The sequence below is a fragment of the Gambusia affinis genome, linkage group LG14 (assembly GCF_019740435.1).
Source record: "Gambusia affinis linkage group LG14, SWU_Gaff_1.0, whole genome shotgun sequence".
NCBI classification, from domain to species: Eukaryota; Metazoa; Chordata; class Actinopteri; order Cyprinodontiformes; family Poeciliidae; genus Gambusia; species Gambusia affinis.
The window spans coordinates 21,997,198-22,022,233 of NC_057881.1; the positions used below are offsets into that span (position 1 = coordinate 21,997,198).

The 25,036-nt window shown below is 40.7% G+C and overlaps 2 protein-coding genes across 2 annotated transcripts in view; both read right to left on the reverse strand.

Moving 5' to 3' along the window:
* Positions 1-25,036, reverse strand: part of LOC122843333 — a 705,002-nt gene that overhangs the window by 429,060 nt on the left and 250,906 nt on the right. The window lies entirely within an intron of this gene.
* On the reverse strand, positions 3,270-24,624 carry nt5c1aa (5'-nucleotidase, cytosolic IAa). Its single transcript, XM_044138002.1, has 7 exons — positions 24,004-24,624; positions 19,544-19,588; positions 15,441-15,608; positions 15,224-15,353; positions 10,139-10,261; positions 7,811-7,995; positions 3,270-6,758 (listed from the first exon to the last, which is right to left on the reverse strand). The coding sequence occupies exons 1-7, from the start codon at positions 24,157-24,159 to the stop codon at positions 6,402-6,404; spliced, it is 1,164 nt and encodes a 387-aa protein (XP_043993937.1). The 5' UTR covers positions 24,160-24,624; the 3' UTR covers positions 3,270-6,401.

Here is a 25,036-nt window from a genome sequence, read left to right on the forward strand (position 1 = left end):
TAAACTAAAAAATGACTTTGTAAGATTTTAAGTTTTTGTAGACTCTACTGAGGAATCACTGACTATATCAGGATTATCAAACTCAAGGCCCAGATTCAGCCCGACGTATCCAAACTGCAGCTCTGTTGACTCTAGAGGCACAAAGACAGAACTGTAAGGTAACCCTTGTGAGCTTAAACTTTATTTTATTAGTCAAATCAAATTAGCTTTTATTCATATAGTGCCAAGTTACATCAATGTGAAAAGATTTTAGAAATTACTTAACTTTAAGAGGTACTCAGTGGATGCAGAAAAACTGTAATTTGTTTTAACAGAGTGTTAATGTGTAGTTTTATCAATACATTCCACCACAGCTGGCCCTTTAAATGAAGGATTTCCCAGCCAGTTATTAGGTTTGAGAGGAAATCACGTTTTCTCACAGGTTACGTTTAGGGTTGGATTTTCTTTTCTACATTACTAACACCATTTTAAAAAGACTACATTTTGTGTTTACAAGTGTTGACTTTGCCTAATATTTAAATTGGTTTGATATCTTGACATTCTGAGACACTGAAGAGTGACAAACATGCAAAATATAGGAAATCAGAAGCCTGCAAACCCTTTTACACACCACTGTAGTCAGTAGGACTGTCAATAAAGCTTAGACTTTCATATCACTCACAACAAACTGAGCACTGTTAGTGATGCTGTGGGGCTGGTGGGCTTCACAGGAAGTGGGGCCCAATTTAAATTCTGTTCAGGGCCATGTGCAATCTTGCTCCGGCTCTGTTATTTATCAAACTGACTGAAGTCCAAACCTCTAAACCCAAAACAGTGCTGGCGGTCACACATTAGAGCTATGACTATCTGAAAAATAAACTTCAGACCTGATGTGAACCCCAGAACCTTTAGACTGCAGTTCTACCTATTGGGAACTGGAAGAGCAGAAAAGCAAACTGGAACATATCAGACATGCTGTCGGCCGTAAACTGGCCTCATGCTGCTTCCATCTTCCGCCGGACCGCTGTGAGTCACCCATCTTTTCCCTCCATGGGTGGCGCTCTGCTTTGTTAGCTAGCAGAAGGAAAACAACAGTCTTTGTATCTGATTTCCCCTCCGTCTGTCCCAACTGTTCTCTCTCATCTTTATTTTCCACTTCTCTCTCTCTCGCTCTCTCAAAGTTGTTCTTTATTGTTTTTCATCCCTGATAGACACTGACTGAACTCATTCTCCCCACTGTAGGTCACATCTGGCTGCAAGACAGCTTACATTTGGGCTTATGGTCCATTATGTTCCACATCTGGCCACCCAGTGCACTCAGTGGAACAACATAAAAAAAAAAAAGCAGCCTACTGTGCTCTGATTATTTCTCCCGCTAACATATTGTTCCAAATGCATTAGAGGGGCAGTGGTATGTGTTTTCCAGGCACATGGTGCTATTTAGTAGCACAATGAGGTGACGGTGTTAACTTGTTTTAAAAAATGCTATACTAATCAAACGTGACTGAAAATGAATTCAACACTTTGAAATTTAGCATCTGTCTCTTTAAAAACTCCTGCTCTTTCTGAAACTCCACCTTCAGAAAGTCATCAAAACATGGCTCTTCCATTAACCTTTTAACCACATTTTTATAAGAGAAGTAGCTCTTATAATGAGCTCAGCAGATGTGCAGTTCCGTCAGGTGTTTGCTAATTGCTGCTGGCTAGTCTGAAGGAGCTGTGGGAGTTCTGCTCTTCTGTGAGGTGGAAGCTCAGAAACTTAGAAAATGCAGCTCCACGGAGGAGCTTCGTCCTCGAAGGCGGAGCTATGTCTACCCATGTTTTTTGCACAGCTGGATGGTTGCTATGGGAGATTAAATGATTTCTCAAGCACACAGGAAAGATTCAAAGCAACATTCCCGGTATGTTTTTGATGAGCATTGCGACATAATGTAAAGCTAAAAAAAAAAAAAAAAAAAGTCAATTTTACAATATACTGCCTCTCCAACATCCTTCCCATCATAACTTAAAGCTCTCCGTTTTCTGCACCGCTGAGCAGCTCCGATTGAAATCCTCTCCCCAGCAGTTTCTCCTCCGTCTTCACACAGGCACCATCCAGCAGTTCTCAACTGACTGTAATTCCTGTCCCCAGGCGTACGCGATCTGGCACGGCGGAGCACTTAAGCTATCCATTTTCCCACTTTTTTTCATTTCACGCCGGTAGCTATTGCCTGTTTATAGACGCTCCTGGCAGGCTGAACATGTGTGGCTCTGTGAACTCTGGATAGGCGCTGCAGAGTTTGCCAGCTGGCCTGTATCTTATCTGTCTGCTGCTGCTGCGGTAGGTTAGCGGCGACGTCATGAAGCTGCTATTTTCAGTCCAGGAAAACATCCACGTCAGTGTCAGTGCATTAGCCCTCAGTGACCGGGGCCCGGGGCACCGCCGGTAGAATGGAGCCAGGAGTATTTATTATGTTTATCATCATATTTATCATAGAAACGTGTATTTCAGAGGTGACAATTCTAAGGAAGGGCATATTTAATAGAAATGAGTCAATCAAGGATAGAGTAAATACATAGTAAACAGATAAAAGTGTCAAAATCTGTCTCAACGTATGACGTTCTAATGTTTACTCGATGAACTGTGGATTTTTTTCCACTCGTGTTTCTTGTCCAGTGTGAGTTTTAGTTGGTGTGGCATTCAGTTCTTTGTCGTTCCAATGCTGCCACTCCATGGCGAACTGAAGAACTGCAGGCACTTTTCCAACTACTTCCTTTGCACATCATATTCAGTAGGACGGCTTGAAAAAACTCCTCCAACACATGACTTCTAGAGGTTTTTTAAAGTTCTTTGTGTTCATAACACTTTTAACGTTTTCATATTTTTATAAGCTGCAACCGTAAACCTTAAGACATGAAAGGGAGTATTTATGTGATAGATCAAAAGATATTTTTAAATATGTCTGCAAGTGAAAATCTGCATACTGTTAAAAGCATGTATTCATACACTATTTTTTTTCTTACTAGGACATAATTAATAGTTTTAATTTCCACTTATCAGAATAACTTTGGTATTTATCATCTAGAGCATTTAGCCCCATTGCTTTTATCCTTCAACACAACTCTGTTCATCAATAGCTACTATCCTGCAATTTTTAGAACTAATTATGAACGACTCATTGCCAAGCCTCTGCTCTGCTGCATCAGTAAAAGCTGATGAGGGAATCCGGTCATTTGCTTCAGGTGTGTTCGCAGGTCAGTTCCACATGTGGTCATGCTGAAGGACAGAACATTGCTTCTACCAGTGGCAATGAGATGCGTTTTTGAAATTTATTGAAATGCAACAAAATACAAGTAAGATCTTTCGCACATTTGGATAAAACAAATAACATTTAAGTGCTTTGTTGCACTCGCCCATTTAATGCTGCAGAAAGTTTTATCGCTTTTATACCGAGCTATGTTCAGGGGACAAAACGAGTGTGACGGTTCCCATTTACCATGGAAGTCAGAGGTCAGATCTCAGAAAGCTGCTACGCTCAGGATAACCTTGTTCTGGATGGACGGTGGAAAACCAGCAGGAAATGCTGGTTGTTTTGTTCTTACTTGGACAATAACTAAAAAAGCTACAAATATGTGGTTAAACTTTAACTACAGACTGATTTTTAAAACCTTCCAATGTCCCGATTTCAAAGTTAGGGGTGAATCAAGTTGATTTTCTTGATTACGAAACTCAAACTGACTTCCAATAGCAAATGAGAGGTGATTACATAATGACAAACAGCTTCGCTCAAGTAATTCAGCCTAATCATGACAACAGTCCTATTTATCTTCAGTTGTATCTTAGCCCTAGCTTGGCTTTAGACGTGAAAAGAGGATGCTAGCTTGGTAAGCGTTACCATGCTAATGACTGGATCGTGTTTACGTTTGCTTAGAAATGATACGACAGGACTTAAAGTCTGGGTGGGAAAAGTTTGTGCATTGTTTGAAACTAAAGGCACTCAGAAAAAAAAAGACCTTTTGGAAAATCTTGACAATCTTAAGGATGTTAGCGGCCTGTAGCTAAGGCTAAAGGCTACCAACAAATTACCTTTTTTCTAAGCAGGCTAGCTTAAAAAATCTGGAGCATTGTACGGCCTTTTTCCACTAGCACCTAGCAAAGCAGCTCAGCGTGGCTAAACAGCACATAGTTCACTTGTAGTGGATGGTCGTCATATTCAGTCCCACAGACTGAAAACTCCTGATCTGTGCAGAAGAAAAACACAACAATGGAAACTGTTGAACATTTCTGCTAAGTCTGCCATTGTCCTTGAAACTCCTAATACACTCGGTTGATGTTTTGAGTTTTCACAAAACAGCCATATTGGCAGGAATATTGTATGGGAGTCACAACCAGTGACTCTACCCCCTAGCCAGTGAGTAAGCGACGTTGTTCTAACGTTGCGACTCCGTGCTCTTCCATTCCCACGTAAAACATTAGTCGTGGAAAATGTCGCAGAACCGAGTCGAACCGTGCTGAGTGGATATTAGTGGAAAAGGGCCAATAATGTACATTTTCAGAGCAATACATTCCATCATATCACAGTGATGTCCATCAGGATTCACAGCCTTCCAACATCTTCGCATTTTGTGACATCGCAACCACAAACAACAAAGGGGAAAAGAAAATCTGAGGTTTCAACAAATAAAAACCTTAAAATTGAGTAATATATATAGCCATGTGTCAATACCTGTAGGACCTCCTTTCATTGAAAGCTGTATGTATTTACCAGCTTCACACAGCTGGAGACTGACGTTTTTGCTCACCTGTCTTTGAAAAACAACAACGAGGTTGGATGGAGGGATCACTGACAACAGGTTTTAAGATTCTCAATCATAACCTGCTTCCTCGTTCCTGCTAAAAGAGCGGTGATCTCTACAGCATGATGCTGCCACCACCAAGATTCACACATACCGTCTGATTATCACATTTGGTTCATCTGACCAGAGCGCACTTTTCAAAGTTTCTGTCAGTCGACATGGCTTGTTGGAAACTTTTAACAACTTTAATCGTAGCTTTCTTTCATCAGTGGCTGCCTTCTTTTCATTCCTCTGTAAAAGGCAGATGCCTGGAGCGAATGACGAATTCTCCAAACTGAGCAGTGAATCTCTGCAGCTCCTCCATTTCTGTCATGGGCCTCTTGGCTGGTTCTCTGATTAATGCGTTCCTTGAAATTAGTGGTTGTAATGTGAGAAAATGTGAAAGAGTTCAAGGATTAGGAGTACTGTTGCATTAAATAATACTTAATACATTATACATTACATATGAAACAGGGTTGGTTAATAATAACTGCCATTCATAAGGCACAATCTGAGACTTATGGCTTTCTACAGTTGTTTTGGACTCACACCAGAGAAGTTGCATTCAGTTGACAGCATGTTAGAGCCATTGTAGACAAAAAAAAGAAAAAAGAAATGGAGTAAATTTTTGCCAAAAAATCTCAAATTTTTAGCAAAAGTTTGAAAAGTAAAATATTGCCTCAAAAATCTCAGAAATTTGAGAAAAAATCTTTTTGGGGAAATTTCACCGACTTGCTAGAAAAAACGTTTGAGATTGATCTCACACATTTTCTGGAAAAATCTTGGAGGACGTTTGAGTTCCAAAACCTGAAAATTTTTTATTTTTAAAACGCAGATATTTTGATGTCTTTTTTTTCTCAAACATTTCTGAGAAAATGTTGCGAGCAAATTTTCTGCTTTTCCCAGAAGATTTCTGTGCTTAACCCCAGAATTTCTGAGCGATTTCTGGCGATTTTCTTTTTTTTTTTTTTTGACTTTCAAAGACAGTAAATTTTGAGATTGATCTCAATATTTCTGTTTTTTGGTGAAAATGTACTACTTGTTTTTTTTTTTTTCTTTTCTATCTACAGTGGTCCCAACACGTCATTGTAGTTTACAAATATATATATATACATTTTACATTTCTCTGAAATCAAAATTACAAAATGATTTCCAGCATTCTATATTACTACTAATTTGTTCTATATTTACCCTGGATGTAATCTAACAGTCTCTGCTTTGTGCTTGTAGCTCAGTAACATTCGGTGGAAGGGTTTACGTACAGTGATGCTTTGCATCTTTGTAGAGGTGGGTTTTGTTTTCTTAGCAAGTCAAGGAGGAGAGTGAAAAATAGTGCATTTATAGTGGCAGTGAAACACCTGCTGTCTTATGCAGGGCAACATTTCCTAAATCTCCCCAGCAGACGGCTCACTAAGGCGTTGGCTTCTACAGGGGACATTCATGTTGGCTTCCTGGTCACCTCGGGTTCCAGACCTCTCCTTGACCTTAGTGCATTTTGCAAACATTTAACAGTATAAGTTAAGCTTCTCTTCCACTCCAGGATATCTCCCCCCACCCCCCAACACCCACCCCCCCACCGTCTTTGTTGCTGTCGAGTTTTTCTTTTTTTACTTTCCTGAGCTCATCTTCTGCTGGCTGTTATATTTCTGTGCAATCCCATAAGGAACGTGCGCGGCGGCGGTGCCCATCTCCGCCGCTCCCTCCACGTGAAACATCTGGTCGTCGAAGTAGATGTGTGGCCGGATCTTCTCCAGCATGGGGCCCTTGGGGGCGCCGGCGAGGAACAGCGCCTCGTCGATCTCCAGCCCCCAGGCCCTGAGCGTCTTCAGTGCCCGGATCCCTGAGCTGGCCGCGCTCCGAGCCGTGACCAGGTATGTGCGGATGGGACAGTCCAGGCGTTGGCCTTTGGCGTAGAATTTCTTCTGCAGCTTCCCCAGAACCTCCAGGAAACCCTTCAGGGGACCCTGCAGAGCAGTAGGAAAGATGAGAACTTGTTGCATCTTGTGTATTCTTTTAGGGTGCATTCACTCCAGCCTTGTTTATTCCACTTTAATCAAACTCTGCCTAGAATGTCCAGTTCACTTGGGGAGGTGGGATCACGCAAGCTAACAGTAGATATTCTGCTAGCATCGATAAAACTCAATTTCGCAATTGCGGCATTTCCAATACATCCGAAATGCAATTAAAATCGCACATGAATGGGCTTCTCCTCACGATAGTCATTAGAAATTATGGATGTAAATACTTGTTGGAGTCGGCCATTTTACAAAAGAGCTATGGACTCAACACATTCGAACCACAAACTCAACTTCTGATTAACTGTGTGATGCGGTGAGTGTTTACAAATAACCATGTTGCTGCTGTTAACAAAGTGCCATGATGCAAAAAAATAAAAAATAGCGTTTCCATTGCAGTTTTGCGAAATACACACATTTTCATATGGCTGAAAAACCACGTTTTATTTCAAAACCACTCCAAAAGCAGGAAGTGGGCTACACCAAAGGCATTCTGGGGAATTACGACTAAAACAAGCCTGAGAGTCTAGTGCTAGCAGCGGAAATGGCTCATGGTCTTTTGCCAAAGGAAAAAAAAAGAAATGCTACATCCGCTAAAATCTGACGCTACTCCATTTTTGTTTACGAGAAGGAAGTTGTGCTTGGTGTCTTCTGAGGTTTTTGTGTCGTTACTGTAGGTCTTGGTGCAGCGCCACCACAGGCCCGGAGGGGAAGAGGTTTTTCAAACCATTTGGATAATTTGACACAGTGTGAAAGTGAACCCCAGCAGCTGAAAATGTAACGAATGTTGTAGCTTTGGTCCTCAATCAAACCGAGTCTACAGTCAAGCACAATGTTTACACACAAGATAAACAATCTCAATAATCTATTATATTATTCTATGAAAATAATACATAAAAAAGCAGCAATCTTTTCTTTATTCTTTTTTTTTTTTGAGATTAACATTGCTGCAGAGGGAACCTGATGTTAGAGACGGAAACTGTAGAGAAAGTTTTACAAACGTGATCCAGGAGTCTGTCCTCGTTTTCCTTCTCGTGCTCGAAGAACTTGTCCAGTCCGTGGGTCTTGAAGATGCACTCAGACTCGTCAGAGAACAGGACGGCGTCGCCGTCGAACGCCACTCTCAGCTGAGACTCCGACACCTCGGTCAGCTTCTCCGGCATGAACATGGTTGCTGCTGCGATGCCTGAGCGCCGACACAGAGAGAGACGGGACAGACTGGGCACGCACTCGGTTGAAGGAAGTTAAATCAGTTTGCGGTGCGTTAGAGAAATAGAACAGAAACTTTTAGGAATTGACGACATTTAAAAAAAAAAAAAAAAGCATAACTATTGTAAACAAAAAGGTCTTTTGCAAATATTACTGAAACTATTTTTCCGTATGAATTAACTCTCTAAACCAGGGGTTTTCAAAGTATGAAAGGGTGAGCCCCCCTCCAAAGAGCACAATGCCTGCTGCGCCCCGTCCCCCCCCCCCAAAACTCCACCCAGTGATAGCATAGTTACTTTGAAAAAGTAACTTTAATCGGACTACTGATTACTCTGTTGTCTGGAAAACTCTAAGAAGGATTTTAAAGTCCCCCCTCCCCCCAGCCTCCAGGTTCTGCGTTACGGCCCTGCGTTTGGTGTCAGCGCAGCGCACAGAGCTCCTCCTGCAGCTCCACAGCTCAGATGGTTGCACAGATTTGTGACACTTACAGTAATATTAATAATTATAACGGTGCTAACTTGCCATTATAACTATTTCCAACTCCGGACACGTTCATTCGTGGTTGTTTTCACGTTTATTGCGCTGTTCATATTAGTCTCGATGTTTGCAGTTTTCTGGAGCGCAACGCGAAGCTCGACGTCATTCAGAGGTAATATATTAACTTGACATTAAAAACACAGCGGGACGGATCATCCTGGAAATGATGGACAGGGAGAGACTGAGTAAGACTACATTAATGACGGACAAATTCTGGGATTTATTATGAGTCTCTGCTTATTTCCAAACCCAAATGAGCAACTTCACGTTCAAAAACGAGCCCAAAAAGGCGCAACCAGCAACTCGTAAAATTTTCAAGCGACTTTAAAAAAAATGAAGCCCAAAGCCGCTTATAATAATCGGACTTGTCGACAGAAACTCAAAATAGTTCCATTTTTCACCAACAAAATGCGCATCTCCCTCCATTGTTTATATTTCTGTCTCATAGAGACGTCGGTCACTCGACAAGACGCGTCGAGGAAATACGATTAAATAACAAAAGAAGATAGTAACGCAAAAATGATTTTGATAAGTAACTGTAGTCTGACTACTGGATTTGAAATAGCAACGCGTTATATTACTCATTACTGAAAAAAGTGGTCCGACGTCAGTAACGTTACTGACATCACTGGCCAAAACATCCTCTAAGGGGGGAAACATTTCCACTGATCCCCGCTCCACGCGCACCCACAGTACCAACTTTTTCCTAAAACCACAGAGATGATCGTGTGCGTAAAAGACGTTTCTCTCACATCAGTAGACGGCAAGCAGATCGCTTTTCCGGTTTATTTTTTTCCCTCGCACCGCGCCTCCCCTAAAGTGCTCTGGCGCCCCCCAGGGGAGGCGCGCCTCACACTTTGAAAACCGCCGCTCTAAACCAAACAGAATACTACGGAAGCCCTGGAAGGCAATGGGCAAACTTCTTATTGATCGGCCATTTTCTAAATCGGGCCAAATTCTTCTTTTTGTCAGGACTTTAGTAGGCATTTAAAAGAAAGAAAATAAAAAACAATAATAAAATATTGTCAGAATCACTTGGCATTTTTTCACTTGCCCTTCAGAATCTAAGTGGGAAGAAAAGCAAAACGTAAAAGCAAAAAAAAAAAAATTTAATTATATTTTCCACTTTGTCGGTTGTTGAAATGGAAGAAATATATTTGTTATAGTCAGAAATACTAGAAAAACACTCATTTTTAAAATTTTGCACATCATAATCCTCGTTTTAATTTTGTATTCTCTGTTTTAGGGGGAACAATGTTCCACAAGGAGAGAAAAACTGCTTTAAAAATATTTTCATCTTGATCTTTTTCTTTTTTCTTGCTCATGACTTTTAAAGTCAAGACAAAAAGAACATTTGGTCAGACTATATTACTCCTGATTTCAGAGCTCTGGTAGAATACAGACCTACAGCAGACAAGTAACTTAAAATGCAGCTTTCCTCGAATCTTTTACATTAAATGGACAACAATTTGAATTATTTTCTGGAAAGCAAAGTTTCCCATGTCTCTTCCAAACATCATACCATCAACCTAACAGACTAAATGGCCGTCAGAACCTCGTTGTGTGCAGTGGTGTGTTCTTACCTTCAGCCAGCGCCTCCCTGACTTTCTCAGCGTCTGCAGACAGGTAGAGGTTGGTGTGCCAGGCCTTCAGGTAGCCAATCGGACTGCTTCCTCCGGTCATACAGAACCTCTCGATAAATAAGTCTGGGAACGAGACCAACAGACGGCAGCAAGGTTTTTTATTTCACTGCATGCCGTAGAGTTGAATGTCAGCATTCCTTAAAGGGGCAGTGTTATGTTTAAGGGCCATTTTATAGCATAGTTAAGTAACTGTGTTACCTTATGTTTAAAAACTTCTATAAATATCAAATATGATATAAGAGAGTTTTTATTTCCTGATTCAACGTCTTCAAATTGGGTCTCTGTCTCTTTAAAAGCTCCTGCTCTTTCTGAAACTTCAGGAAGTCATCACAACATCGCTCCTGTATTAACCCTTTAAGAACCTTTGAACCAGCGCTTCACTGACAAGTAGGTCATATAAGGAGCAGAGCGAAGACTCGGTTCCACCAATTTGGTGTTTGCTAATTGCTCCTGGCTAGTCTGGAGGAACTGAGTGGGTGGGTTGAACGCTCAGAAGTTTGGAAACTGCAGCTCTGACAGCCAGGCGTTTTGCTCAGCTGAATGGTTGCCATGGGAGATTAAATGATTTGTAAAACATTCGTGAAAGAATCAAAGCAACACTCCATTTACATTTTAGATGAGGGAATAACATTATAACAAGATGTGAAGCTCAAAAAGTCGATTTTACAGAATACAGTCTCTTTAAATGAGCAGTTTATAAACTTAATTACGTTTTAATAACAATAAGTTTAGGATTATTGGTTGTTAATATGAAATGCTGCTGAACAACAGGGCTGTAAGGACTGAGTCTGTGTTTGGGACAGAAGCTGAAATGGAAATAAGTCATCTCAGGAGACATGGATCAACTTACAAACGCTTAAAAGATGGACAGTGTCCAAAGTGTCTGTTTGCATTTATTTTGATTGATTGATTGATTGATTGATTGATTTAGTCTTGCAGGGACTTAACTCGCTGCTGCGGTTCGATGGAAAGAGCAGAGCAGACACGGCATGTGGAGAACGACGGGAGAACACTGATAGGGAGTAACTAGATCCACGATTCTAGATCCTATCTGCTCTCCCCGGTGGAATGAGAGGATATTCGCGAGAGCAGAGTGGGAGAGATGGACAGGAAGGTCAGGAGGAATGTTTTAGAAGACGTTAGGAGGAGCAGAAGGTTCAGAAAGAGGCAGAAAGCAGAGAAATGTTACGTAATGTGACAGAAGGTCAATGAGGGTGGAGATATGACTGGATATGGTCATAATCACAGTGCATTGATAAAGAATATTATATCCTGTAACTTTAAGCTCTCTCAGAGTGGATAGCATTAGCCATGCATTCTCAATAAGATTTAGGTCTGGACTTTGACTAGGCCATGTGAACACAGTTCTGATATTACCCCTCAGGTTAGAGAAGTGTATTTGTACTAAATCATAAACTGGCTTTTTGAGTTTGAAAAAAATTTGCAAAAACACCTTTAGAAATACAAAACATGACATGTTAAATACGCCATCCAAACTTCAGAAATAATAAATATACATGTAGAAAAGTTGCTGAAGTGTAAAAAAAAAACAAACAAAAAAAAAACTCCAAAAGCAAATCTTACTCTCGTGGATTATTTTCAATAAAACACCAAATAAATACCGTTTAATCTTATAATCCTCCCTAAATAAATGACAGAAAAACATTCACGCATTTGTGACGAAACCACTTTGGAAATTAGATACTTTGTAACTGCGCTGTAATCTGTCTACTGCTTTTACATTTATATTTAATTTAGATCTAAAAAAAAATAATAATAATAATAATACATATCCCCGGAAACCCCTTTATTTTGTTTTAGTCTATCACCACAGAACTTCTCATGTTTTTAAATCTCGAGCGCGAGTCAAACGTTTTCATGTCGCAGGCTGTAGAAACAACCTTGAAGATCACAGGCGCTGCTGAAACATGATTCTATCAACCAAATCAGCTGTTTCATCTGCATGGTGCCGAAACATACATCAATGTAAGAAGATATTTAAAAATGTGTAACTTCAAGAGGTTTAAATGCAGACAGAGCTATTTGTTCATATTTTAACAGTTTAATAGGAAGATTTTTTCACTACTTCCTGCCTCAACTGCTCCACAATGGTTACGTTTGAAGAAAAGTGTCCAACCTCTTTCACCTTGGCCCTGCATGCAGGATAACAGCTCTCTGGTTTTGTGGTTGTATAATAATAATATCAATGATAAAAACCTAAAAAAAAAAACATTCATAAAATTAAGCATTACTAAAAAGATTAAATAAATATAGAATCTAAGTCATTACAGCCAGTTTATTTCATCACAGAGCGGTGGACTCAAAGGAGTTATTATTATTTTTTTGTTTCCTGGCTGCATGAATGTTTTCAGATCATTCATCTTGGATTCATTTTTCTGGCTCAGAGGATCTAAAACATTATCATATCAAAGCAGGAAATGAGCAGGACAACAAAGACACACTGTGGCCTTAATGAAGACCAACTTTTAGATGTTTATGTTCGTCTCTCACAGGATCCGTTCCGTGGTTCCACGTGTAGGTTTTCTTGGGAAACGCTTACATAAATCCCACATTTATGCTCTTCCAAACCACATGAAATCTTTACTGCAAGCAGATTATGCATCACGTTCTCCTGGAGGTTTGGATTCATTTCAGGATTAAGAGAAGAAACTGTTGCTAAGGGAAGGTCAGAGGTCATTGCATTGATGCATGCGCTTCTTCGCAAAGGGAGCCACCAGAAGGACATCAAACGTGAAAACGTTCGCGAAGCCGTGCGTTGCTTTTGCTCGTTGCTGTTTGTCTTTCGGGCCTCTTGGATTATTCTTCCATCCCGCGGGACGTAATCCTGAAGTCGACCCGGCCTGAAGGTCCGCGGATCTGAAAACATTAGAGGAGCTGAACAGGAAGTGGTCTGAGCGGAGAGTGTCACCAGAAGGTCTGAGATTTTCCCTGGGAAGGATCCAGTCACTCAGCTGTCCATACACTCCGCTGTTTATCTCTGAGCACAACTTGCGTCAGCTTCAGTACTCAACCTTTGGATCATCTGAAATGTACCCAACATAGTGTTTGTGCCCCTTGGAATCTGTCACATACTTAACTTGTATATTTCCAGGATGGTAAGTGACAGAGCTCCTCCTCATCTAGAATTGTGAAGATATGAGGATTGAGATATTTTTGACAACTGGAAACGGAAACATGTGGTGGTCCATGTTCTCTTTAACAGGGACAGAGAAACTGGTCGAAGTTGACGGGAAGACAGATGGCTCTAAATTCAGGTTGCCGCGGTCAAGAAAGCCTCGGCTGTAGCGTGAGGACTTTTCATGTTCTCCCTGTGGATTTGATTCAAGTTCCTCTAGTTTTCTCCCACAGTCCAGAGAAAAAAGTACGTTCCATTGATCGTTGTGTGTGCAATGTTCAGATCTGGTATCCGGATCCATCCCAGCAGAGCAGCACAGCTGGTTGCCCTGTTGCCTTGCAGCATGAAGTTCCTGGGATAAAAACCTGACCTAGCATCTTTTTCGCACAGAGTTTGTTCTCCGTCTGCATGCCTGGGTTCTCACCAGGTATCAAGCTCTTTCACACAGTCCAAACATATATGCATGTGAGGTTTAATGAACCTCTAACACTTGATTGATTGGCCTGTCTGTCTATGAGTTGACCTGTGATGGACTGGGTCTAACCCCACTCTGTGCCCAAAGAGTCCTCAATCAAGTGGGAAAAGACGAGGGATGGACTGATGGATGGACACAGTGGAAACAGGACAAATCCAGTCCATGTTCACAGGCCCTCACCACTCTTAGACCTTGATTTGATTTCCTTTCTGGCTCCTCCACATCTAGAGGATTCAGTTGAGATGACCCGGGCATCTGGTTCGGCATCTTCATCCAGGAAGAGACCCAAAGGAAAACCCGGGACCGGCTGGAGGGAATATGTTGCTCTCCTGGTTGGGATATTCCTTGGAATTCCCTCTGAGGAAGTGAGCCGAGTGGCTGGGGAGAGAGACGTCTGGGTCTGTCTGCCATGATTGGCAGATAACAGATTAAACGGAAGATAACGAATGGATAATGACCCTAAGACCCAAACCTAATCTTAACCCCTAACCCTTAATCACAAACTACATTGAGAGAGTTGCACAGCAGATCAATCCCAGGTGAGGTTCAGCTCACTGCTGTCTCACCGGCTTTTGCTTCCGAGCATTTGAATTGGCTAAACTAAATGAAAAATAGGTACTTTATAGTACAAACCACACGGTGAAAATAGCAATATAAATAATTTTATCATTAAATATTATTTTTCCATACTAATAGGTGAGGCTCTGCCTCCCCTGACTGCATGTCACTGATCACAGCATAGCATGAGAAAACTTTGTGTCCAGCTCACCTTCAGCAGCATCCTCCTACTCCTGAGGAAGTTATTGCTCTGAAACGTGTTTTTCCTACTCTCAGCTATGTATTTTTTTGGTTTCCTGCCTCTGCTGCTTTTTCTTTTTTTAATTTAGCTTTTTGGCAAGAAGAATGTGTTTGTTGTTCCTGATCCATGGCTTCCTTTGTGCTAACCTGCTTTTGGGCCCTTCCCATATTCCCAGTGTAACAACATTTCCTGTTATCTACTATGTGTTTGAAATAGTAAGAAAGACACTCCCTTGTTCACAAGAAAGGCAGTTCCTCCATTTCCAGCTCCAAGATTTCCAAACTCCACCTAGCTTGAAAGTAAATAACTCTTTTGACAAAAGCAGAAACAGAGTGTAACCTCTTATTTGCAATAAGATAAATGCATATGGAAACTTTTATAGTTATCTGCTGCTGTAGTGACCAGAAGATCAGAAAATGTGATCATTTTTTTCCTATATTTAAAAAGTAGGATGCGACATGCGCAGTGAGATGATTAGCTAACTGTTGTCACTAAACAGTAAAAGCTACTATGTTGATTATGGTTTGTCAAATAATAATAATAATAATAATAATAATAATAATAATAATAATAAATAAAAAACCTCAAATTAATGTTCATCTTTGTGGAACTTACTGTGGTGATTGATGGTGTTGATGAGCCGGATCCCAACATGAGCGTGGTTGTACGTCACCAAGACGATGTCAAACAGTTCTTCACTCTCGGGGTAAAGCTCCCTCAGGCGAGCGTTGACCACCTCCAGAGCCTGTCAGAGGGGCGTTGGAAACAGTCACCCTGGAAGAAGTTCAACTCAAACACCATCACACCACACAGATCCGTGCAGATCTTTAACCTTGACGAAAGGAAAAGCGGGTCCCGGCGCGAAGGGCTCGTTCTCGTGCTCGATCTGGTATCTCAGGTATTCCTCCACGCCTTTCTGCTCGAACACCTTCTGCTCCCGCTCGGTCCGAAACAAGACCCGGGAAGAGACGGCCACCGTCACGGCGTTCTCTGGCTTTGGCTGAAGGAAAACAGAGACCTGGGTTGAGAGTGGAGTGAATTTGAGAATCGACCTAAAAGGAGAAGAACAAAATCAATCCATCAATTTTATAATACATGGCAGAAGAAATTAGGGGAAATTTTACATCCTTATGAACCCTTTCTAGACCAAATTATCTGAAGACAGAAACTTATTTTGGTTGATTGTATCTTCAATCCTGTTCATTCGGTTGTTAGCCAAACCTTGTGACCGTGATGATATGAATGTAGATCAACCAGTGAATCAAACGTTTTGCCTTTCGATTCAGTCAAAAATCTCCTGCCATCTGTCTCTTGCTCCAGGACCAGGCGTGGCAAAACGTTGCTATGAGCAGTAAAATGTGACTGTTACTATGTCAAAAATGTTTTAATTATTCCAAGAATGATAATGTGTAAAGTTAAACCTGCATGACAAAAACTATTTATTATTGGAGGAACAAAATAAAAGTAGAACTCATGCAAATGTCTAAATTTTACAAACAAACAAACAAACAAAAAAAAAAGAAAAAGTGAAGTTTTTCTTTGTTAAAACTTGGAAGCACAATTTGGGTGGCATGTAGAGAAAATTAGAATTTTAAAAAAATGCCACATATAGAAGGAACACACAGATCTGATGATCCCTCTGGAGACACCTGGATCGTTTTAAATGTGCAGTTGTGTCAAAATCCGGCTGCACATCTCTGTATGTTTTTGTAAACCTACAATCGCCACCAAGTAAGCGTTTCATTTGCGTTTATCTCGAATAATCTTCCTAAATCCCTGTCCTTCCATGGACTCTGGAGGAAAGATCAGGACGCCGTTCTGTCCTGGTGTTACCTGATGAGTGTGTTTACGCTGCTGTTTGGAGGGTGAGAGCAACATTCCTGCCAGGGCAGCAGGCATTAGTGCCCACAGCTGCACCCACTGGGTGAACACTGGTGGTGGTGCTTGTTTGACTTTGCCTCACAGTGTGTGTGTGTGTGTGTATGTGTGTGTGTGTGCGTGTGTGTGTGTGTGTGTTGTCAACGGTTCACACGTCCAATCTGTTACGTCAGAGGAAAGCTGTAACATCTTTTCTTTCACTTGGAAAATGGTGCTACACTTCCAGTGGGCAACCCACTGGAGCAACCATTATGTGTAAACATCCTTTATTATTATTATTATTATTTTTATTATTTTTTAAGGAGGAGGTATTATTATAAATAAAGCGCAGTGAGAAAGATAACTTCAGTAAATACAAGTTTTCAAATATTATAATTTACTGGAGATTAGCCAGATTTTACTGGACAATTGAGCTAAAGGCTTATGAGTGGCCTCGTCCAAGGCAGAACTAAAATTCAATTAAAATGCCGTGAGATTAATTTTAAACAGGCTGTTCATGCTGGAAAACCTCCAAAGTGGCTGAATTAAACCAAATCTACAATTAGCCCCAATACTCAACGTCAGCTTGGTCTTATTACGATTCAAAGATTTTTACTTTTGCATATAAAGCCAGTTTGGAATGGACAAATTTTTTTCCCCCCATTAATAAATTAAATCATCATAAACCCTACTGTTTTTATCATTTTCCTGTTGATTTAAGATCAACAAAAGAAAAAAAAAAGGAATCAGAAGTTAACAAAAAACTTGAGGTAGCTGTTCTCATTTTAATATACTTGTTACCAACAGCTATGTTGTAAAGCTGAATTTCAGCCGTCTTCCTGTGGCTACTACTTGGGTTTCATCCTAACAGGAAGCAGAAAACTGCACTGCTCTGATCTACTTGTCGGTAAACAGCAGAGTGTTGCCATAGTGAGGAGAGGGACTCTGTGTGGAGGCATCTGCACGCTTGTGTTTCAGCGCGATCCGGGGAGAGCGCTGAGCTGCTGCTGATGCATTTAGCTATGATCCGTCGCCGCGCGGCCGCCGCTGACATGTTGCCCACATACCTGGCAACACACAGACGAGGCCTCGACAGGACACATCTGAGCAAAACCTAAACATAAACTGTAAGGTGCAAAACGCTCCATTTTAAGGAATAACAGGTGAATATGAAAACCAATTTATTTACCTGTTATAAGAGCCGTTAGTCTTTGTAAAATGTCACTAATTTTCCTTAATGCCAGCATAGCCAGGTGTCTGCTGCAGTGAGTGACTATAGAGAGCTTCTGATTGTTTCTCTACGTTTTGCAGAGCTGGCCGGTTTGAGTTTCACCTGTCCGACAGATTACAGTTTGTTCATCTGAACTCTAGATCTTCATTACTTGTGGAGTTCCACAGAGTTGTGTGTTTGGCCCAATTGCTTTCACATCTGGTTCCAGGTTCTGCTGCAAGTTTCAGGTGATTTCCTGCTGTCGCTTTCTGCTGGTCCATCGGGAGTGACGGCTGCAAGTCACTCCCTGCTATAACCTGCTGGGTTTCCTGAGATGGAAACTTTTTAAACTACTCTATTTGAGTAATCATCTGAGCTTGCTGCACCGTTTTATCACTAGGGTCAATTGGAATGTATGTATGAAAAAATTTGAATGATTTTTTTTTTTTTTTTTTTTTTTGCAAAGTACCTCTTCGAGACATTTGTTGTGAATTGGAGCTACATGAATAAAACTGAATTGCTGCAAAACAATCTTTCGAAAGACGTCGTCACCGGATTCACCAACACCAAATTAATGTAGCATCGCAATAAAGGTCGCTACTCTGATGTATGTATTTTCTACCTCTGGTCTCAAACAGAAAAAACAGACAAAACTGCTGCTAAATAAAAAGTCACTCCAGAGACACTCCATTTAAATAACTCAGCTACTCATGCTACAGGCTTTGGTACAAGAACATGCGCCTGGCAAGGGACTGATGTAAAAGTTCACTCCTCCTTACACTAAGGAAACAGCAAGAGAGGGATCAGTCTAGATGGAGAAAACTGTCGCAAGCATGCAAATGAAGATTATGAAGCCTGCTGCGACTCATCATGCAATTATCTGATTCATTACAGTGGTGGTCAAACCTGTTGTCAGCTGGGCCAAAAACAAACAAACAAACAAAAAAAAGCTCAAACATACATGGATACGGAGGGCAAAACAATATAAATATTTTAAAACTACAATCACCAAAAACGTTACCCTTTATTTATAGCAACTCAACAATAAAACAAGCACGAACTATTAGAATCAGATTTATTTTTGTAGGAACTTCAAATTATTTTTTGCACATTTTCCTTGTCAAATGAAAGGCCTCGAGTGTGATCTTATTTTGGGCTCAATTATATATATATATACAGTCTATTTTCAGCAATAAAAAGAGGATCTAGGTGAGTCTTAATTTGAAAACACTTGCTGTATTTAGCCAAGTTTTACTACAGCTAATTAAAAGCGTTTTTGGGTACAACAAAGTGTTTAGAGCAAAAATCAGTGAGCAGTTGTGATTCTGTTTACCGTGAAAAGAGAAATATAAACAGTTTGGGGTGAATCTAACATTTTGTAAGTAGATTTTATTGCTTATTGTGACAGAATTATGCATGGTATGTTTCTTAATATTCTGTAACGACCCACTGAGGCCATCACAGAACAGCTGTAGTTTTAATTCTCAAAGACGGGTCATATTTACTGATAGTCATTTTTGTATTAGCAGCTTTCAGATCAAATCACGCCTCATTTTTGTTCATCCATAAATTTACCTAAATAATTGAGGTTTTTTCTTTGAAAGCCAATGCATGTGCTCCATTGTTGCCATTTTGACAGGCGTCCACCCATAATGACACACAGGCACACACACACACATTCCAGGCTTCATTAGCTCAGAGTGTGACATCAGCACAACACACGTGACGATGAATCGGGTCAAGTGGTCGGTTAGTAGCAAGGGTTCGTGTGCGATCATGCAGCCGTCACACAGGAGGTTAAACACGCAGGGGTGAAAGGTCGTCACGGATGCTCGCTCAGACACAGCGTGATGACGGGACATACTTACGAAGAACACGGCTCCCTCCACCTTCCGGGCCCGTCTGCCTGTCACCTTAGCAGAACGACAGTTTGTTTTTATTCAGCAGAAGGAAGCTTGCACATTTATTATTGCTTTTATTATTAGAAGATGTCTGGATGTTTACTTTTCGCTATTTCCTGCAGATAACTCCAGCTTTTAGAGTGAGAGGAGGTGAAGTCACCCTCAGAGATGACACTGTGGTTTGCGACTGATTAGCGGGACGTAGGAATCCTTTGGTGCAGTTTATCTGCCAGAGTCGGTTGGCTCTATGAATAACATGTCACACAGTCTGGGAGTGACGGCCGAGCCGGAGTCCGGTTCTTTGCTGTGATTTGATACTGGAAGTGTTAACTGCCTGCCCTCTCCCCCAGCGGGGCTCCTCTACCCCAGAGGGAATTCATCAGCCGTGGGACTCTTCTTCACAGAAACCCACTCTGACTTCAATGCTAGCTGACAATCCCTGATAGAGGGTGACTATATGTGCAAATTGGGAACATTTTTTTGTTTGCTTTTTAGTCTTTTTCCCAACAGTTAAAGCCAACCCTGTTCTCATGATATGAAACCTCTCAGATCTTTTGTGACATCTGTGTTTAATCCATCCTGGTCATTGACTCATCTTTTTTTCTTCTTCTTCTTCTTCTTTTTGCATACCAAAGACACAAACTTCCAGAAAGATTCTGGAGTGTAGAAGGGGAGTGAAAAGGTGAGAGTATGAGCAGAAAGTAGCCGGGTGAGTGCAGACTGCGGTTATTTATAGATAAGGTAAAGGCCAGTGATGGTGCAGCCTGTCCAAGTCTTGGCAGACATGGCAACGCTGGCGTGTGACTGCACACACTGCCACTAAACAGCGATGTCGCTCTGAAATCTGACCCGAGTTGTGTTGTTCTTTGAAAAAAATCAAAACAAAAACATCTTGTTGGCCAATGAATGACAGAAATCCTACAGTAAACAGTGTTAGACCACTGATAAATGTCGGATCTAAACTGGGACGCCTGGCAGTGTGATCCTTTTACTGATTATAGCGTACCTTGCTTTGGAAGTGTTTTATTCATAGACCACCGTAACATGACTCTGTGCCCAGAAGGCAAGAGGTTTATCATAAAGGAAAACTGTCCCCAGAGATAACAGCAAGCAGCGTAGCTTCCATTGATACAGCTCATATGGAGACATAATAATTTCCTAATTACAGGGAACATTTAAAATCAAAGCCAAAAAGACTCAGAGGTAACAATATCAACTGCGTAATGCAAAGCTAACACTGGGCTAGCAAGGCTCAAGTCAGGTATCTGCCTAAAGTAAAGTAACTGAAGGAGTGTGGACAACAATAGATCCAAATTTAGTGTTTTCTGTAAGCAAAAAAGACATCTGTTTGCATATTGGTTTGACACACAAAGGAGGTATAACATTATGAGCTGCTATTTCATAATAGCAACACTTTGAGTTTATTTGTCTATAGGACTGTTACATAAGAGAAGAGTTATAAACCTAGCTAAAACTGAATCTCAGTCTGTTGTTTCTGCTACCTGCTTGTTTACTAGCTAGCACTGGTGCTACAGTACATCTAACTGTTGAAGAAAATTAGAAAACTACCTTTTAAGAGTTTCCATTAGTTAGTGCTTTAAATGTTTCGTTGAATTTAAGGCTTTGGGTGTTCTGGGAAGTCAGCTTAGTGAAAATACTAAACTTTGTAGACATAAGAGCTTGTTGGTTTTTAAATGTACCTACAGTCTCACCCATAAAACCTATTTTACTGCTGTGCCTTTGAAGAAGCTCTTCAAAATATAATGAAACAAACTATTACCCTCTGAGCAGTGTATATTCAAACTGTTGAGCCATTAGTTTATTTATGTTGTCTTTTTGTTGTTGTTTTGATGTGCCTGTCGCAATTATTTACATGCAAGATAGGTTAGATGCGAGTACCTATGTAACATTTTTGGAAATTTAAGATATTTAATTCTGTTTATGTAATACAATCTGAAATTGAGCTTTTTGTTAGGTATCTGATGCTGTTATGTATACACTGTATGACAGAGTGGCATTAATATATCTGTGCTGCTGCTGCTGTGAATTTGAAAGTGGTGTTATACAATAATATCTTGTTTTATATTTTAGCACAATCATCAGTGGGCCTACATGTTGATCTGAAAATACACTAATCCTCACCCAGCAGAGATTACTCAGCATTTAGTTTCTTTTAGCTTCACTTTGCATTTTATTGTCTACACTTATTTGTTATTCTTCTGCTTCATGCTTATGAAACCAGCAACAGGACTGCAGTGAATCCCTGTCAGAGTCGCCCAGAGGCGACTTAGAGGTTTATTCCCTTGGACTCAAAAAGTGCTACAGACTACAGTACATCCTGTTCAGTATGTTGATATCTTTCAAAGCCAAAAACAGCCCTAAGCCCTTGGCTGTGACACTTCAGCTCCCCGTGCTAACCTGTGGGTAGCAGCTTCACTTCCCTGAAGGTTCTCAGGACTGTGACTGAAGCTTCCTCTAGTTCACAGCTTCCACCAAAGACAGCTTTTCAAAAAATCAAAAATCATCTTTATATTTTCTCACTAAGTGGCTCTACAAGTAAAATTACTGCTAAAAATTTGGGTGGTAACCATTTTGAAAGTTAGCAAAGACAGTTAGCATGATGACAGACATGTGGGAGAGACCTGACCTGACCTGGTCATAATAATTACACCATATTGACAATAATGTGCTGAATATATAGAATAGCTGAACGTCTTTCTGTAAGTTTTGTCTACAAGCTGGAAGTTACAAAGGAAACATTTTACAAGTCAAAGAATTAAGTGATCAAAAGAGAGAAACAAGCTAACGTTAGCCTAGCATCTTAGTAAACATCTTTCTGTTTAAGGACCTTTAACCGAGCAAGAAACATGCTTATTAAATACCTTTTGGTTGATTTGTGTGCCCAGTCAGAAATTAATGAAAGAACTATTCTTCTTCTACTGTTGAATATTATTACAGCTTTGCAAAAATCCTGATTTGGAGCTAACTGCTGTTAGCTTGACAACAGTTTGTGGAAATAAGCCTGCTCTGAAGTCCTGGGGGAAATGATAAAGAATCTGTAAAATGATTGTTGGTGAGAGAGTTAGGCAGAACTCAATCACAACACTACAGCAGACCACTTAATACTGTTGAAATAAAGTTTGTATATTTAGTTGATATTATATAGTAGCTCAAAGAATAGACTTTAAAATACTGTTGTTAGTTTATAAATCACTGAATGGTTTAGCACCACAATACATTAAAGATCTGCTGCTGTTGTATCAACCTTCCAGAACTCTCAGGTCTTCTGGTTCTGGTCTGCTCTGCATCCCCAGAACCAGAACCAAACGAGGAGAAGCGGCATTTAGCATCTATGCACCAAAAATCTGGAACAAACTTCCAGAAAACTGTAAAACAGCTGAAACACTGACTTCCTTTAAATCTCAACTAAAAACCCACTTGTTTAGAGTTGTATTCGAAACGTAATCAATTGCAAATTTATTGATGTTGTGTTTTTATTGTTGATTCTATGTTGCATTGTATTTTGTGTTTGATTTGATGTAAAGCACTTTGAAATGCCTTGCTGCTGAAATGTGCTATACAAATAAAGTTTGATTGATTGATTGATATAACTGAGAAGGTTTTCCTTTTTAACTAAAAATAATTTCTTTTTCACATTCATAAAAAATTATACAACTGTCAGGTAGCTGTTTAGGAGATTTACAATAAATTCTAACTAATCTGTCTATTTCCTTTTGAATTGTTAAAATTGCATTGCATAAATTAACCATTATATTTAAAAATAATTGAGGTTAGCATTGTGTTTACCTTTATTTTGTAAAACATAAAAGCCTACAAATGGGAAAAATATTTCAGAATAAAATGAAACAATTAAAGAACTTTAGATTGAATCAGTTCATTGAAGGGAGACAGGGTATTTTATTAGTTAATATTTACATAGATTCATTTTATTCTTGTGAGAAGGAAACACATATTTGTTGAGGTATGAAAAGTAATGAAGTCATCAAATTTAATTTCAACTTCCTTAGTGCTCTTTACCAAAAATCATTTAAGGCTATAAGTGTTATAAAGTGGGGGAAAAAATGCAACAAATTTGCTGATTGCAGACCTGAACCTGTAAACGTGACGTTTGAGAAGCCCAACAACTGGTCACGCGTTAACGTAAACGTCTGAATGTGCCCGTCTGAAATTCCACTGGCGGTGGGTTTGTAACGGAGTAGGAGGCCGTCACTGACACCTGCACATTCACTGATACACAATGTGCCGATTCCCGGCCTTAACATCCAACCGCCGCCATTTAAGACAAACCATGATGGCAGGTGTACATGTGCGTTCAAACCGTTACCTGCAGAAAGTAGCGCTTCAGAGTTCTGATCGTCTCAGAACAGGATCCAATCCGAACTGCGACCGCGGTATGTGACACTCACCGGCTTCGGTTTGGTGGTCAGCTCCAGCTGGTTGGGGTCGAACTCCTCTTTGCCCTCCCAGGAGCCTCTGGCGTCTCCGTTGGACGAAGGGGAAACTTTGAGCTCCTTCACCTGTCCGCTCATCACCTGTACGGCGTCCAGACTCATCTTCACCATAGACGGTCCCTCAGCTATCAACCCTTACACTCCTTTGGAAAGAAAACCCCAAAAAACAGGACACTTTGTTCCTCTCAAACAAGACGAAGAAGAAGAAAAAAAGACAAACAGGAAGAAGGTGAAACTAAATAAACAAAAATGTCCTTCTGTCGCTCACATACGACAGGACCAAAACTTCATGTGTGCACCAGAGATCTGCTTGCACCTGCCCTTCAATCACACTGAAGAGTTCCCTCTTCTTCCTCGTGCTCTCTGCCCCGTACCCAGCCTCTTTTTCTCTCTCTTTTCCCCTCCCGAGAGGATTACTGCTCTCAGCATCCAATCCAGAGGACATGAAAGACGCTTCACAGTTATTATCCCACACTCAGTCCCTCCTGGATGTGAGTTTGACCGCAGGCAGACGCAGGCAGACGTACATTCTGCCTGTCCCTGGTCAAAGTGTTTCAGGCTGTGCAGCGCTCCATCTGCTGCCACCTCTCTCTCTTTTATTGCCCCCCCCCTCACACTCCCTTCACTACCCTTCAGCCCCCAACCATTTCACTCCAACCCCTTCCCATCTTGTAACTCTCTGTCCCATTCAATCACTCTCTCTCTCCCTCTTTCTCTGCTCCCTGGTTTGATTTGTTCCCCTCCTCTGCTGACCAATCAGAGGCCCGCTTCCTTATTCAGCGTGACCCCGCCTCCATTGACCTCATGTTGACGGTGCAGTTTATCCTAAGAGGCTCATGGGAAGTTCAGGCGCAATGAAAATAGCCGTGACGTAGCTCAAGAAATAAGAGGATTATTTGGTTTGCTTTTATGATTTTAACATCTAATATTTCTTTTACTTTTTTTTTTCAGTTTGTTTGTTTGTTTGTTTGTTTACTTGGATTCCCCC

What these genes read in the sequence shown, in the direction of transcription:
- nt5c1aa (XM_044138002.1), bottom strand. Translation starts at nt 24,159, where the DNA reads ATGGTGAAGATGAGTCTGGACGCCGTACAGGTGATGAGCGGACAGGTG. An exon ending in TGACCACCAAACCGAAGCCG is followed by an intron (nt 19,589 to 24,003) that starts GTGAGTGTCACA and finishes CGTTCTGCTAAG; the next exon opens with GTGACAGGCAGACGGGCCCG. An exon ending in TGGAGGGAGCCGTGTTCTTC is followed by an intron (nt 15,609 to 19,543) that starts GTAAGTATGTCC and finishes GTTTTCCTTCAG; the next exon opens with CCAAAGCCAGAGAACGCCGT.